The sequence below is a fragment of the Cydia pomonella genome, chromosome 27, assembly GCF_033807575.1.
Source record: "Cydia pomonella isolate Wapato2018A chromosome 27, ilCydPomo1, whole genome shotgun sequence".
NCBI classification, from domain to species: domain Eukaryota; kingdom Metazoa; phylum Arthropoda; class Insecta; order Lepidoptera; family Tortricidae; genus Cydia; species Cydia pomonella.
The window spans coordinates 4,160,063-4,177,344 of NC_084729.1; the positions used below are offsets into that span (position 1 = coordinate 4,160,063).

At 37.1% G+C, this 17,282-nt stretch overlaps 3 protein-coding genes across 3 annotated transcripts in view; 1 reads left to right on the forward strand and 2 right to left on the reverse strand.

The window, feature by feature from the left end:
• Positions 1-5,006, forward strand: part of LOC133532639 (uncharacterized) — a 31,912-nt gene extending 26,906 nt beyond the window's left edge. Inside the window, exons 9-10 of the mRNA XM_061871397.1 lie at positions 1,420-1,533; positions 3,531-5,006. Coding sequence (XP_061727381.1) covers positions 1,420-1,533; positions 3,531-3,612 — 196 coding nt within the window. The 3' untranslated portion in view covers positions 3,613-5,006. The remainder of the gene's footprint in view (positions 1-1,419; positions 1,534-3,530) is intronic.
• A 133-nt stretch (positions 5,007-5,139) lies between these two features.
• On the reverse strand, positions 5,140-7,686 carry LOC133532640 (uncharacterized protein PF3D7_1120600-like). The gene is made up of 2 exons (XM_061871398.1): positions 7,375-7,686; positions 5,140-6,866 (listed from the first exon to the last, which is right to left on the reverse strand). Exons 1-2 carry the CDS (start codon positions 7,391-7,393, stop codon positions 5,950-5,952), a joined length of 936 nt encoding a protein of 311 aa, XP_061727382.1. The 5' UTR covers positions 7,394-7,686; the 3' UTR covers positions 5,140-5,949.
• Positions 7,687-14,096: 6,410 nt separating this feature from the next.
• Positions 14,097-17,282, reverse strand: part of LOC133532450 (uncharacterized) — a 32,068-nt gene continuing 28,882 nt past the window's right edge. Inside the window, exons 19-20 of the mRNA XM_061871125.1 lie at positions 15,631-15,758; positions 14,097-14,196 (exon numbers count right to left, since the gene is read on the reverse strand). Coding sequence (XP_061727109.1) covers positions 14,175-14,196; positions 15,631-15,758 — 150 coding nt within the window. The 3' untranslated portion in view covers positions 14,097-14,174. The remainder of the gene's footprint in view (positions 14,197-15,630; positions 15,759-17,282) is intronic.

Genomic DNA, 17,282 nt, shown 5'->3' on the forward strand with positions numbered 1-17,282 from the left:
TCGCCCTCGACCCTGCCGCCTGCGACGGAGAGGAGGCGCATTCGCAGATGCTTCTCGCTCCCTCTCCGCCTTCTCCTTCTGCGACATGACTTTTTCGCAGAAGGAGGCCACCGCTTCCCATTTCCTCTCGCTACCCAGCATCGCCACAATTATGCTGTGTAGCGAGAGGTCCGCAACCCCCGTCACCGCCCTAAGGGCCACTCTTTCCACGGCCCAGCGATTGCACTCTTCCAGAGTGTGCTGGGCCGTGTCATCCGCTGCGCCACATTCGTTGCACTGGGGCCCCGGTTCCCTCTGTATCTTGTGCAGGTAGTGTCCGAAACAGCCGTGTCCGGACACTACCTGCGTCACCCTGAATGTCAGGGCCCCCTTCCTTCTCCCCAACCACTACCACAAATGTGCCTGGGGGCCCGCTTAGTCTCTACCACTTTTACGTATCCTAAGTTGCAGATAAAATCTATGAAGTTTTGCTAAGAGATGATTTTCTCCGAAAAACGCTGCTGCTCGCTTCTTGCCGATAATCACCTGTCGGGCTTTAAAAGCTAGACGTATCTTGCAACAAATTAAAAAAAATGCAGCCGACTAAGCTGGCCGCGTAGCCAACATGCAAATCGCTTATGCTCCGTAGCGATTGAAACGCAACAACAAAGCGTTTTGTTGTCGTAGCGAGAGCGGTTTCACCTTGGCTTGGCTAGGTAATTAATTCAATCGATCGATGAATAGCCGCACTGTTTCAAAAATTTCTTGCGATTTGTTGCATACGTCGGTGGCAAACAACCATACGGCCCGCCTGACGGTAAGCAGTATCCGTAGCCTATGTACGCCTGCAACTCCAGAGGAGTTACATGCGCGTTGCCGACCCTAACCCCCTTACTCACGCGGCAGGAACACAACACAATGAGTAGGGTCTAGTGTTATTCGGCTGCGGTTTTCTGTAAGGTGGAGGTACTTCCCCAGTTGGGCTCTGCTCTAGATCTGGAATGACATCCGCTGTGCTATGCCCTACCACACAAAGCGAGATGACATTCACAATGCCCATACCTCTCTTGTGAATATGTTTTTTTACAAGCTTTTATTAAACTTGCAATGTATGTTTTCACGGGTCAAATCTTGGAAATTAAATTTGACTCACTTCCCGGTCTGCAATAAAACTGAAAATTTGCATACATATGTAATTTGGATGACAATATAATATTATACCTAATATTATAATACCATCGAGCTGATCTGATGATGGAAACAGGAGGTGGCCAAAGGAACTCTGTGATAAAACACCGCAACCTAATTGTATTTGGGTTCGTTAGACTTGTTTCGATGAGTACTTGTGACTAGTACTAGTTGCCGATGGAAAGAAAAGTACAGTCCGCGATTAAAGCTTGTATCAAAATATCATAATTTTTGTTTAAAATTTATTTGTAGGATCGCGCTCCGTATGCTGACGGGCGAGCTGCCAGCAGACAAGGCGTTGGATACGATGGTGTACGAAGCGCTCACTGGCTGGACAGAACTGCGATGTAACGACATGTTCCCAAGGTATTTTCAGCTCAGCAGCTCGGAGGGTGCTGTCATGCTTAAAACTAATAATCACAGCTTTTGATTTTGTTGCATTTACATATATCTAAGGACGGGCCTTACGGGCAATAAGAATGGGGCCAGTACAGCGGTGTCACGCACACGAATTCGAGTCAATCGTGCAGTCTAACGCAGCGCTTACGTGAGCGAATAACTCGCGAATACGACGCGGCGCGGCGGCCCAACGGTATTCGCGTTCACAACGAGATCGCCCACGTGGGAGACTTCCATAGGTATCAAAACCCGCACCGCGCCGCGCCGCTTCGCGTTCGCGAGTTCGCTCACGTACTTAAGACGCTGCGTAACACTACAACGCGATTGGTTGATGAGTTCACATCACGCGATTGGCTCGAATTCATGAGTGACACCACTGAACTAGCACCATTCTTAATGCCCGTAACGGAAGGCCCGTCTTATATATATGTCAATACTACTAAGTAACATAAAAATTAGAATGGCATTTTGAAGTGGGAGTTTATTTAATACCAAATTGACGCAGTTTCATTCGGATCAAGGAAACGAGAAGGTGGACTTCACGTTGGATGCGGATTCGCACGCCGTTTTGGTGCTCGAGTGGAATATCGCTATACACGCGCATGGCGCTATGACGCTCATACACCGGAGCGACTTGCGAATTCGCATCAGTGTGATACTCGCATAATAACTGGATAGTTAGGTAATAAATAAATAAATAAATAAAATATTATAGGACATTATTACACAAATTGACTATGTCCCACAGTAAGCTCAATAAGGCTTGTGTTGAGGGTACTTAGACAACGATATATATAAATATCTATAAATACTTACATACATAGAAAACACCCATGACTCAGGAACAAATATCCATGCTCATCACACAAATACATGCCCTTACCAGGATTTGAACCCGGGACCATCAGCTTCGTAGGCAGGGTCACTACCCACTAGGCCAAACCGGTCGTCTAGGTATGGTGTCACTTTTGAGTTGACTATGACTTTGACCGGATTCCGACTGGGATTAGCACAGTAACTGGCTGCGTAGACAAGATGCCAGTCGTTTACGTTCCGTTGCGGACGAAACGCCACTGTCTCTGTCGCACTAATCGGGAGTGATAGAGAGAGAGAGATACGCTACGATAAGGAGCGTGAACGATTGGCAACTTGTCTACGCAGCCTGAGCAGAAATATAGAGAAGGCCAGCGGCCTAAACGCACGGTTGTCAAGTTTTAACAAGTTCGTAAGTAAGTGTGAAAGTGACAGGTGATAAAAAATACAAGCATGCTGCCACCGCAGGGTGCACTTTAGTTTGGTCTTAGTTGTTTTGATAATAAAAATGTGATCGCTATTCCTCGACTTTCGCTCTTTGCCGATTATTTAAATTTTTATATTTTTAGCTATCGTTTTGCCGACTTTTTGATTTGTCATATTTTTATTTCGCATTTAACACATTCAGTACCAGCGCGTGCTACGCGCTACGAGCGTAGCCGATAACATGGGAAAATGCGTATGTAGCGAAAAGCGACTACGGACTGAGCGATAGCCTGGCGGGTTGCTGGCAGTGAAGGCGTTAACCGACCTTCTACAACCTACTGGAATTTGACAGTTAGCACCTAGCCGACTTTTTCAATATACTTTTTCATAATAAGGTACAGACATGATCAGATATATCGGAGCGGCCAAAGTCATCGCAAATATAAACATACCTCTATTAACACATTGAGTAACGGGCACCCGCTCAGCGGGTTCCCTGTTCGTAGTCGCTTTCCTCTACAAAGCGGAAAAACGCTGGGATTGACTACGAGCGTAGCGCTATGAAAACGTTGGTAGCAAATATGTTTAAAAAAAAAAAACAAAAAAAAAACAAGTCAAGTCAAGGCGCTAGTGTGCGTGTTGCGATAGTCGGCAAAGAGCGAAAGTCTGCGAAAAGCGATCACATCAATAAAATATTATTACCTAATATATTTTTTGTTGAAAAGGTGCAGCAACGTAAATCCAGCGACCGTTGTATTAGACAGCATTTTGCAGCCAATGAGAAAATCGCAAGCCAACAGAGTGTAGTAATAGGTATATTAAATATTTACCATAATTTGTACAAGTTATATTTTAAAGCAAAGTTCAGAAACTGCCTTGAGTTGTCAGATATGACACTTATAGACTGGTTGCATATAAATAGGTACTGTTTAAATTTATTTATAACGACGAAGTACAAGTACGTATTGTCTTTCTTACCAATTATCTTATCATATACTATTGTACTATTAGATGTATAAGAATCGTGCTCAAATTATATGTAAGATTTATATTTAAGTATATAGAAATTGGACTATTATTCACTTAAAGAATATGGGAATAGTGTCTAATTTCGCTAACATACTTAAAAAATAAATGGAATAAAAATATCTGTTGTAAATTGTTACAAAAGCATTTAGGTACATGTTATATATTTTTAACTAAATATATTATAGTTATTTCTTTAAGATTTGACTGTTGTAAAGAGGCTTATTTTTTAATAGTTTAAGCAAAATTTTCTGACCGCAGACTTTTATCTTATAAAAGTCCCAGTGAATTAAAACATGTTATTTACTTAAACAAATCAGCTTCATATTCAGCCAGTAAGTAGCTGACCATAATATATTTTTTTATAAATTAATCGACAATCGGCCCTAGTCACATCTGATGGAAAGCGAAGACAGAGTTTAAGACAGTAGGGCTAATCTAATGTGGTCGGCTCTTTATCATTTGTCACCATGCCTGTCACGTTCTAACAAGTATGTAAGTGCGAAAGTGATGGGCATAGTGACAAGCGATACAAATGGAACCATGCTGCCAACACTGGTTAAGTAATAGCCTATTCATTCTTGCTTTAAAGATACCAAAGTCATATTTCTCAAGGAATACAGAAGGCGGGAGCGCATTCCATTAATTTGCCGTAAAATAAGAAGCAAATCGTACAATTCTTACACAACCGTCTCCGTTTAACGGTAAATCTATGGAGTACCTAGACTTACACTTAATTTTACTAAAAAGACACCGCCGTATATGAGGCCGTTTAGATATTTTTTGCAAATATTTTTTGGCACAAGCTTTTATCGCGGAATGTACTTTTCTTTCTACAAGCCAAGCAACTAATACTCCTTAAGACAACACCAAACACAATTAGTTTACGGTGTTTCTGTCTCCATCATCAGATCAGCTCCATCATAATATTGCATTTTCATCGCAAAATTTCGGGAAGTGGGTCAAATATATCTTCCAAGATTTGACCCACACTAACTAACTACATACTAACATCTTAATCTTAAATAAAATAAAATAAAAAACTTAAATAAAAGTTAAGAGTGTGACACAGGAGAGGCCAGCTGTTTAGGCGGAGATATTTTTGAAGAAATCCTTTAAAGTTAACATTAAAATTAATAATATTTGTCGTATCTTCGACCATACTATATTTACGTCGTAATTAGTTATATTCGCGTTTCCTACTTGTTATGATATAAGTATGTGGTCGGATATTCTATATTTGTTAAAATTATAATTGTTGCCGTTTATGCCGTGTGATGTATTCTAGATAGAAATAAAACAAATAAGTTAAAAATATATTGTTTCATTTAATTTAATACGCCTAGATGATGCATCCCTATTTATTATACTGTGCAGCACGGCAACATTTAGTAACTTATCTATAGTCCGTTTTTTAGCATTAGAAACATTTATATTGAAATGCACTTTAAAAAAAAGTTACGGCAGATATGTAGCCGCCAGACTCCGACGGCTCGGGCACGTAGTCCGGATGGGTGAAGATCGTGCAGTCTGGAGGGCGTACTTTGGAGTTCCAAACGGCAGAAGACCGTCTGGACGGCCTAGGTACCGCTGGAGAGACGAAGTACAAAAAGACCTTAGCGATCTCGGCGCCGTCGACTGGACAGAAACGGCTTTGGACATAGAAGCATAGTCTTTGGTGTCGAGGCCAAGACCCGAAGTGTCGGGTCGCTGCGCCACAGCAGTAAGTAAGTAAGATATGTAACAATTATAAAATATATACGATCATTTTCATTCTTCTGCTTTCATTAGCAATGGTTACTGATTTTCAAAGCGTTTTTACCTTACCTACCTTTCTCTAATGCAAAAAAAACGAACTATAATAGTTACATACTGTTGCACAGTGTCGTTCCACGGCAGTGTTGGCCGAACGTTAATTGCAATTGAATATTAACCATTACAAATTGAACCGAAACCCGTAACGGACGATTATAGTTAACGGTTCAATTTGTAATGGTTATTAGTCAATTGCATTAACGTTTCGGCCAACACTGCTCGACAGTGTGACAGTGGCTAATTGCGGTGTGAATGCGCCTTAAGACTCCATTTAGCTTAATTTATAATAATATTTTTATTTGTTTAACCATATATGCTTTGTGCGTTTTCAAAAACTCCATTACTCGGCGATGCATTAAAAATCGATTTCAAAGCCGTCATTAGACTTGTCATTACGTTATTCGTATATTTAACTTTATCAAAAACGTCTAAAATATGTGCCTCAGCCCATTCCTTATTATTCTCATTTATACCTTCTCTTAATTTTTTCAAGTTTTTCTCTATTAGATCGACGTTCGCCATGATGTATCCTATGTTAAAAATGTTATTTGTACCATAAGAATTCTTTACATTTTTAAGTGAATCGATTTTATTCATAGTGTCGCTTATATGTTCATGGACATAAGATAGCAGTCTTGTTCGTACAACTTTAGCTATTTCCATGTCTGAATTGAAACTCCTTCTGCCGCTAGCCTCGGTAGAATTACTAACTTCGGTAGCGTTATTTGGATCGTTATGCAACCAATCATAGTATGAATCATTTTCAACCTCTTCTGTTTTATTTACTTTTTCTATTTTTGCTTCAGTAACATTTTCAACATCTTTTGCTTGGTCCATTTGAACTACAACAGGAATCATATTACTATTAGTTCCAGCGTCTGTCGTATTTTCTATAGTTCTTTTTTTTCTAGGAAGTTTTGGGAAAAAATCATAAATACTACTGTGAAGAACTCGACGCGGCGATTCTTTTGGTTTTGATTTTGCTTTTTCTAAATGTGCTATTAGTTTCTCAACTGTTGCCTTCAAATCTTTTATTAACGCTGTTGTATTTTCATTAAACGATAATGTAACTTCAGAATTATTTTGATTTAAGTGCTTTTCTGTTCGTATTTCATATTTTGGACCGGTTACTGGGAAACTTGTATTTTTAACATGTATATCATTCGAAGTTGTTGATTCTGCTTGAACTCTGATTTCTGAATTTGCGATAAAAGCCAAGCCTGTATGTAAAAGATAAAAAAAAACTTTAGCAAACTGTTTAAAGTCATGACGGGAATGAGAAAGTGAGTTTATTTTGCTCGGGGCAAGTGAAACCGCACGAGGAAAGTCCTTCTACGTAATTATTTTGAAGTTAATTTTATTGATGAATTAGGTTTGTTTTTAGTATTATCATTTAATTTAGTGTTCAATATATATTTAAGTATCTATGTATATTTTCCATACAAGAGTGTATCTTTTCCCATGTTTTCTCTTACCCCACCTAACCTTATACAAATGCTTATTACTTGGCATTTACGCTTTTGAACGCCAAGAACACCTAAAGTTGTCGTTACTAGTCGTGTCCACAGCGCCAAGGACAACTATAGGTGTTATGGCGGACACTTGCAACCAAGATTTTGGCGTTTCAATGATGTTTGTGTTTATGACATAAAGCGTTCAAGCGTAGTTGTATGCTAGTCTACAGATGGGCAAGCAACGTAACAATTTAACAGAAATTAAATTACTTACACAGAAATAATATAAACATCTCGGCTGCCTTTGAGTTTCCAGATGAAACTAATTTAAATTTTCGAGAATTCAACAATGGGTGCGCTTGTATCGGAAATTAGAAATAGTTTGCAATTTTCCAATTAATATAATACGGACAACAACAAAATATTTTGCTATTAAAAAGGTACTTTTTCTACTCGTCGACAGTAAAGTGTAATGGTTGAATTAAGATTTCGTATACCAAACTATAATGGCGTTCTTTTCATGTATCGGCTCCCAACTCAACTATAATATTCATTTCGATACGCTGTAGTCAACTATAATGAATTTGACCAATACGTGCTGCCGCGCTCCCATAGAGAAGATATAAACGGGCGACAATAGTAACGGGTTTTGATTAATTATTTATGTTTATAGTGATATAATCAAACTTTTCAATGTCGTACATTACTTAAGCAACTGAGCAAGCTTCATATATTGATTTAAACCAACACGATTTTCGTTCATAGTTTTAAAAATAATCAAGATCAAGTGCGGGTAGTTCGCAAAACCCGCGCAGCAAGATGTTGATACAATTCCTCGCCAGTCTGCCTGTGACCACGAGCGTAACGTCACGTTCGAAACGTCAGGCCATATAATAAACGTAAGTTTACGTGATTAAGTCCCATATTCAGCAAGCTTCGTCCCCTAAACATTGAATCAAATCAACAAACGATTGAATAAAATACTATTAGGGACTTTTTATACGCTAGGCACGCGAGGCCCGCTTGATGGTAAGCGGTTACCGTAGCCTCAGGATTGCTGTACGTACAGGGGTGTCACATGCACGTTACCGAATCTTTAAAAACCTGTAGTTACTTCTATGTTTGATAATGTAGTCCCTAAAGAAAATCTCTATAAGCTGTCCATTCCATAGTCGGAGCAGTCGCGGTAGGAATTCTTCTGAAACGGCACAGTGAGTACCCATTTAGGTTCCAGAGGATCTACTACCAACATCGAAAAATCGAAAGACGTTATCTGCCTCCCTTTCGCTCGCTCTTGTGTCAGCCTACTGGCTTTTGCACCTTCTGAGGTGCGCGCCTCTTAGGTATAAATATAAATCTTAGGTCGTGCCGAGAGTTCCATAGGCCTGCTCTTCAGGTTCCCTTCTTCACAGCTGTTACGGGTAATCGGTAAATTGATACAAGTTATAAGTTCCACTTGAACTCAAAATACAAATCTATTCTATATTGACATATATATTATTCACTGTAATATTAAGTATTTGTTTGCTGTCGCTCCTCAACTTAGCAGGTATTAATGTAAACCATGTAGAAATTAGTCTCGCGATATTGAGTTATTACTTATTTGTAGACCAATGAAATGATTTATCGACGTTATACAACCGTTTCACAATGGTGATGACGTACTATAATGATTTAAAATAAGATGATGACGTAACCTAAAAATACCTGAAGTCTGTTTTTACAATCCACTTTTCAAGTCACAGTACCTGGGCGACCGAGCTTTGCTCAGTTTTTATTGTAATATGGTGGTCTATAGGTGATAATCTTAACTAAATTTTTTTACTAAATTAAACTTGTCTGAAACAATAAAAATTAAAAAATTATATATAAACTTGAACATATAAAAAAAAACAAAAGTTAGTCACCGGGCGAGATTCGAACCCGTAACACTCGTTTAGCAGTCCGCGTCTTAACCCGCTGGACCAGACGGACAGTGGCCGGCAACACGAAATTAGCGACCATATTCTGCGTCGAAAGAAAAACGCATGAAAACTCGAAAACACGCGTTTTCCCAAACATAAGACATCTAGATAGATTGTATACCCCCAAAAACCCCTATATACCAAATTTCAGCGAAATCGTTAGAGCCGTTTCCGAGATCACAGAAATATATATATTTATATATATACAAGAATTGCTCGTTTAAAGGTATAAGATAAGTATAAGTATGGGGGCCGATATATTACTTCTGATGGCTGGTGGAGTTTTCATTAACAACAGTTAAAATACTTAATAGACACATTTATAATACTTAATAAGTAAAAAACTATAAATATAGGTATTATAGTTACAGAGATATAAGCCACCGCGCCATTACACTTTTCGTTACATCTGGTTTTTGCTTCGATCATTAATCATCGATGGTTTTTTAAAGTCGTTCACCTGACGTTTCACGTCAAAAAATACATTGCCTCTATTTGCCAAAAATATTCATTTTTTTTTTTATATGTATATAGTTAAACTCAACTAGTAATGTCGATTGTGGAAGTAGACTGGGGACCAGTGTTTGAAATAAAAAACCCAAATGATATATACAACTTTATAGTCAGTAAATTTACCAGGGTTTATGAGTCGTGTAAGATTCAAGTGAAAAAACCAAAAATTACCAAATATAAACATGAATGTCAATGGTTGACGGAAAAATTATTACAAATGTCTCACACAAAAAATAAGCTACTACAATTACACCTCAAAAATACTAATGATAAACAAATGGAATTATTATACAAAAAATACCGAAATAAAACTAATAGACTAATGAATAAAGCCAGAAACAACTACACTAAAAGAGAAATTTGTAATAATTTTACCAATCCCAAAAAAATGTGGCAAATAATTAACAAGTTAACTGGTAGAGTATTACAAGCTGTTGATGACATGTTAATTAGGTACTTTAAGATGAAAACCAGTGAAATGACCAATAAATTTGCCCGAGACTTCGAAAATAATGTATTGAATATTCTCAACACATGCAATGTGCCCTTGCTCGATGAAAATTCCTACATAAACACTCCTAATGTAACACTAAAGCTTAACAAAATAAGCGAAAGGTCTATGTCAACAATAATTAAAAACATTAATGAAAATAAAAGTGCTGGATATGATAACCTAAGAGCCAAAGATATAAAATGTATTACCCAGGAAATAACCCCGGTTCTCACCCATTTGACAAATCAATGCATAGCCTACTCATCATACCCTGACAAGCTTAAAATAGGATTAATTCGACCTATACATAAAAAAGGTAACTATTCTGATACTAACAATTACCGACCTATAACAATTCTTTCAAGCCTAGACAAAATTATAGAAAAATACTTAGGTAATCAAATAAATGGATTCTTATCGAGAAATGGTATAATTCATGAAAGACAGTTTGGATTCCAAAAAGGAAAAAATACTTCACAGCTGTTGGCTCAATTTACAGATGAAGTGAATGGACACTTAAACAATAGAAATCATGTTATAGTGGTTATGATTGATTTCAGTAAGGCGTTTGACACTTTGAACCATGACACCCTATTTAAAAAACTTGAGCAAAATGGTATACAGGGGCCATTCTTAAACTGGTTCAAAGATTACCACCATAATAGATACAACACAGTCAGTATTGCCGGGGACTTGAGCGACCTAAAAAAATCTAATTATGGCACCGCACAGGGCTCAATAATTGGCCCAACAGAATACTTAATATATGTGAATGATATGTGCAATATATTCAGAACCGCCTCTGTGTACCAGTTTGCAGATGACACATGCCTAATAACGGCCAATAAAGATATCAAGGTGGCGGAGAGTCAGATGCAAACTGAATTTGATGCTCTATGTAAATGGGCACACGATGCAGGATTATCCTTAAACTATAAAAAAACCAAGATAATGTATATTCACTCACCCTATGTCAAAACCACATATACCCCTAGAATTGTAGCCCATGACCATGTATGTATGCACACAGGGCCAACATATTGTAACTGTGAAAAACTAGAAGTAGTTGATCAACATACCTACCTAGGCCTTAAAATAGACACCAAATTTAACTGGGGTCCACATGTTGAACATGTGTGCAACAAACTCAGGGCAATTTTAAGTAACCTTAGTATATTGAAACATAAAATGCCCTACTCCGTACTACGCCTATTGTACATGGCACTTGCAGACTCTGTAATTAACTATGGTATCTCTAGCTATGGGAGAACATATAAAACATACTTACAAAAAATATATGATATTCAAATAAGATTACTAAAAACTATAGTTCCCTTGAAAATAAAACTTCAATATAAAAATAATTATCACAAATTGTTTAAATACTGTAGAATATCTAGTGTATATGACAAAGTAAAACTTGCTGTAATATTAGAATATAAACACTTGCTGGGGCAGCTGGACAGGTATAGGAGACCATCCCACCTCCGGACCTTAACCAATGAACCATACTTTAAAATAACTAAAAGTAACAATGAATATGGGAAAAGGCTCTGGCCAACATACCTGCCTAATATCCTGAACAGCTTACCCAAACAAGTAGTAGAAACTTTAGAAAAACATCCTGATAAAATAAAGAGTACACTTAAGAAAGCACTGATTAATTGAATTAATTTTGTTACAAATAGTATTATAATAACATGTAAACACTAACTGCCAACAGGACTAATTATATACTTAGTTAAGGCTAAACTTAGTTAACACAATCTCCAAATATAGAGATTATAACTGAGTGCTGACTGTACCTCAACAAAAAATTGAAATAAACAGATTAAATTTTGAAAAATTTTTTTTTTTTTTTTAGATATCAGCACAACGTTAACAATATTTGAAATGTAAAAAATACCTGTCTCTAATTGCCAAAAATGTTCAATGTTTGATATTTTTGCATATGAACCATTTTTTTACATTTCAGATATTGTAAACGCTGTGCTGATATTTGGTGAAACGGAAAAATACTCTTGCTCGGGCCCGAAATCGGGTCTGATATCAGGCCTAATAAAGTGTGGATGTAATTGGCACTTAAGGGGCTAGCTTCCGTTGACCGGCCTTCCTATAAGGAATGCCCGAGGACAGTATAGATGTAATGCGTTATATTACAGAGTTCCTAGATACTAAAATTGCAGCATAGCAAACTACTTTCCAATAACACTGACTTTGTAGTGAAATGACAGATCGGTTGGAAAAATTGGGCCAGTCGAAATGTAGGTACGTTGTTAAAACAGTTGCTAAACGCGACGAGCTGAAAACACACCAGCCTGCGTCCATTCACCACCACTACGTGGCTGGTGTCCTCACGTGCCCTCAATGTGCACGGTTTACCTCGAAGATCGGCTACGTCAGCCATCTTCGGGCGCACGAGCGCCGAGCTAACTAGGAGTCGAAGTAGTCGCCATGGTCGAAGTCGGCTGGAAGGATCATAAAACACTGTTTTATGAGAAACAAAAACAAAGTGAAGTGGTACGCGTGGGTGTGACTCTGATGGTTTAAAGTTTTACGAAATCGCGGGCCCGTGAAGATCAAGAAGCAGAGGGCCTACCGCGAACCACGTTCGACGTGTTGCCTCTCTGTCGCACTTGTGTATTCGTACGTAAGTGTGACAGGGAGGCAACACGTGGCACGTGGTTCGCGGTAGGCCTTCAGGTCTTCGAAGATAAGCGCTAAGGCGTTTTCCCAAAATTCCCTATAAACTATTAGACGTCCAAATTCCAAATTCCAAATTATTTATTTGTTAAACGTATGTACAACAGTAGGTCTTAAATTTATAATAAAGTATCACTATGCTACGCCACATGGCATACAAATAGCTACAGAGGACATGTAGCACGCATTTACAAACTAAATCTATGGTGAATAATGAAGACATGACATACAATATAACACTACATATTAAAGGGTAATAAAATTACCTGAGTCTGACAAAAAATCTTGTATTGAGTAGTACGCTTTAGTTATTAAGAAATCATACAACATTTTTTTAAATTTCTTTAAATCATTAATTTTTAAAATCTCTTTTGGCAGTTTATTGTAAATTCTTGGTGCCATTCCAAAAAAGCTTTTTGCTAGTAATGCTGTTTTACATGACCTAGAGTTTATTTTATATTGTTGGCGATAACTATTGAAATAGGAGAACTGGTTAGGGTTATACTTAATGTATAATGCGACTTCGTATATAAAAAGACAGGGAAGGTTCCAACTTAAAGTACGATCTAAACTTAGCCCTAAAAAAGTTGTTGCATCCGTCTCCTCAATGTCTTGGTCTTTGTATGTAATTTTTAAATCAGAAATAAGTTCTTTTCGCTGTTTAAAGGTCATTATTTTGGTTTTATTTAAATTGATAGATAGATTATTTTTCTGTAGCCAATCAATTATTAGTTCTATTGTTTTGTTGACGTGTGGTTCAAATGATGATGGGTTTTCGCTAGTAAAAATCACTGTACTATCATCTGCAAATAGAACTATCTTATCTGTGATTGCTTCTGGCAGATCATTAATGTAGATTAAAAAGAGGAGCGGGCCTAAGACACTTCCTTGGGGGACGCCAGAATTTATTTGTTTTAAGTCTGAAGAAAACGTGACTTCTTTCTTAGACTTAACACAAATTCGAGTTATCTGTGTGACTTGCTCTCGATTCATCAAGTAGGATTGTAGTAGATTGTAGGTATTTCCGCGGATACCATAATTATATAGTTTTGATAATAAGATTTTATGATCTACAAAATCAAAAGCTTTTGTTAAATCCATATACAATGCTCAACGTCAAACAAGTAATTTCTTTTTTATCATATACAGCCCATTTCTATCGTTGTAAGTAATTTACTTAATATTTACAACCACTTCTGGTGTCCCATTCCCATACTTACACTTATTTTGCGCGCGTATTTTTATATTTCGCATAAATAGTGGGTTCAAATGTCGTCGATCAACTTATTAACCTTACATGGAGGGCGCGTAAAAAAAGATTAATTATATTTCAATTTGAGTTTATTTCATAAAGTACTTTCATAAAGATGTAAGTGGAGAGGTACATAACTATTCTAACCCTTACGACGTCGACGGCTTGCCGCTGAAAAAAAAAATACAAAATACACTTCTATGAACAGTAACGTAGGAACAGGGCTATAACCGTGAAAATCAATGTTCGTCAATTGCGGGCATTTCACTCTAATTACGTCTTAGCGAGAGTAAAAGAGAACGATCCCCGTAATTTGCGAATTTCGGTTTTCGCGGTAGGTAGTAGTTTTTTTTAATCATCGGTAAAATAGGCAAGCCCAATAGGCAATTAATGTCTCCATGCTCCATTAATTTTAAATTTTAATTTCTCTTGCAGTCAATTTTCGTAAACGCTTACTGTTTAATCAAATTAAAATGTTTAGTGTAATTTAGTTTTAGACTTAGTTTAATTACTAGCGTACGCAACTCTATAAATGCTAAATCTTGCTACTGTTTATTTTACCTTTTTGTCTATATTATTTAGCGTAGAAATGAGATCTCACCTCTTTAGCGATAAATTGTAATTATATATGTCCTTATCCTTCTGTGCACACATATTTAGAGTTATAGTCTAGATCTGTACCCCTAGTGTAAATAAATTCGATTTCGAAACGTGACGTACGCGTTTGTGTTTAGTCTAATTTTATATTGGATTTAGAAAGAGCGCGCCAAGCGGGACGTTTTGGAAACTCAAAATCCTATACAAAATGAGACTTAACGCAAACGCGTTCGTCACGTTATGATGTCGATCAAATTTACCCTAGGGGTACTGAACTGTATGTTAATAGTGTAATTTCCGCTATTGTCTGTAACTTGTTTTGTGAGCCAAAAAAAAAACATTAATTAAGATATATAACTCCACTTACCGGCTTCCCTGAAAAGTAAAAAGAAAGAGATGGGGTATTTAATCCTTTGGATGTGTGATGTGGTAAAAAAACGTGGGTTACGTGGGTATAAATATAGAGCTAGAACAACGTCGTAGAAAAAATGCAGGAAAGTAAACCGGTCAGGATCTAGATGAAATATAAAACGATTTTGCAACATTTAGGTAGGCAATAAGTTTTAGTATAATTTGCTTTAAAAAATGATTACGCAAAGTTGGTGACGGGTGGGTAAAGTAAGATTATTATTATTTTTTTCTTTTTTTTTAAACTAATTTTACGGAACTCTATATACATATTTCTATTTGATGTGAATCTGATGGATATCTGTATCTTGGTAAAATTATATTTGAAATTTCGCAACAATTATTTTTCGATGTGGCCGATCGAAATTCTTTTCATTGTGTTGTTTTGGACCACTATTGTGTGACTTGTATTTCTGTATTCTATCAAATTACTAAACAAGACGAGTGCTATTGCATGTCATTTTAGCTGTAGCTTACATTTAGCATGACAAAAATTCAAAACTAAATTTCTCATACAAAAAGCTACACTCCGTCACATTTTTGCGACAAAAAACAAGGCATTGAAAAGAATTTTGACCAGGTCCTCAGACAGGTACTTACAACGTGACCTCCATAATGTTCTTGGTGACGGTCGCGTCGCCGTCCTTAAACTTGGCTTGGTAGTGGCCTGCAAACGCCGCGGACATCTTGGGAATGGTGATTGTTATGGTCTTTGTGGCGGCGTCCACCTATAACAAAATAGTGCATTACTCACCTAGGGCAGTAACAAAGAAATGTCTCAGATCACATGACAATGTAATTGTCAGCCGAAGCGAAGCGGATCGACCGATACACATGTGATCTGAGAGTATCTTCAATATTTACTGGCCGACGTGTTTAGAGTCAGACCAAGATAAGTTTGCGGCGATTTTGATAGCCCATACTGTGAACCTGTTATTTTAAACGGTAAAATTCTAAATAATTATGATGTTTACTTAACACTTGCAACGCCTGGGCTATCAAAATCGCTGCCAACTTATCTTGGTCTGACTCTACTATTTTTCTGTTCGACGGAACCTGAAACACATTTATATATCAAAACTTTTGATTATAAGGTTTTTTATTCAATAAGCACGCTATATTCTCGATTGCAAATTATAAATAATAATAATAAATAAATAAATATTAAAGGACATTATTACACAAATTGACTAAGTCCCACAGTAAGCTCAATAAGGCTTGTGTTGAGGGTACTTAGACAACGATATATATAATATATAAATATTTATAAATACTTAAATACATAGAAAACACCCATGACTCAGGAACAAATATCCATGCTCATCACACGAATAAATGCGCTTACCAGGATTTGAACCCGGGACCATCGGCTTCATATGCAGGGTCACTACCCACTAGGCCAGACCGATCGTCAAAATTTGAGCGATAGAGAGGCAAATAGACGAGCAAATTAACACCGAAACTTAAATAAAGTAAGTTTCTTTTTTTAACCTTTATTGCACAAAAGAAAACCTTACAGTACAAAAAGCGGACTTAATGCCATGACATGCCATGGTATGTAAGGGTGCTAAGCGTTGCAGCTTATAGCCTCCTAATAATGACACTGCCTACGAAGCAGGTCTCGGTTTCAATAGGGTTGTTTCCATCTACAAATCTTAGGGCAGAATTGTATCCCAATAAATTCTTTTGGATTATAAGAACATGTTAAACTACTTTTAGGGGGACCTGTAATGACCATATTTTTGTAAATATTGAATTTAAAATATCTTTTGGCACACGTCAGGTGACCAAACTCGAAACGTCATTGAAGATTCTGATGACGTCACAACTCTCGGATTGACACTGTTGACAATTAGATGATAAACAACAAATGACAAATGTCAGTTGACAGTTCGTATCTTCTACGTGTGTATGTAGTTATGTGTCAAACCGTAAACTGTGACGTCACACAATTTTCAAAGAGCGTTTTGGGCGCGAAAGCATCTGTCAAAATATATTTGTTAATTTAACATATTTAAAGCCATTGTTAGTATAAAAGTTGAATTTTAGGGCAACTTTTAGTTAATATAGAACGTAATACAAGCGTTTCAAAAAATTGGAAACAACCCTATTGTCACATCGCGTCTTTAAATGCGACTTTTTGAGTTAAAGCAAAGTAGTGATACATTGCTTGCTGAATTATTGTATGAGGAAAAATAAAAATCTGTTTTTATGATAGTGTGTTCATTATGCTTTTCACTTTGTAGGCTATA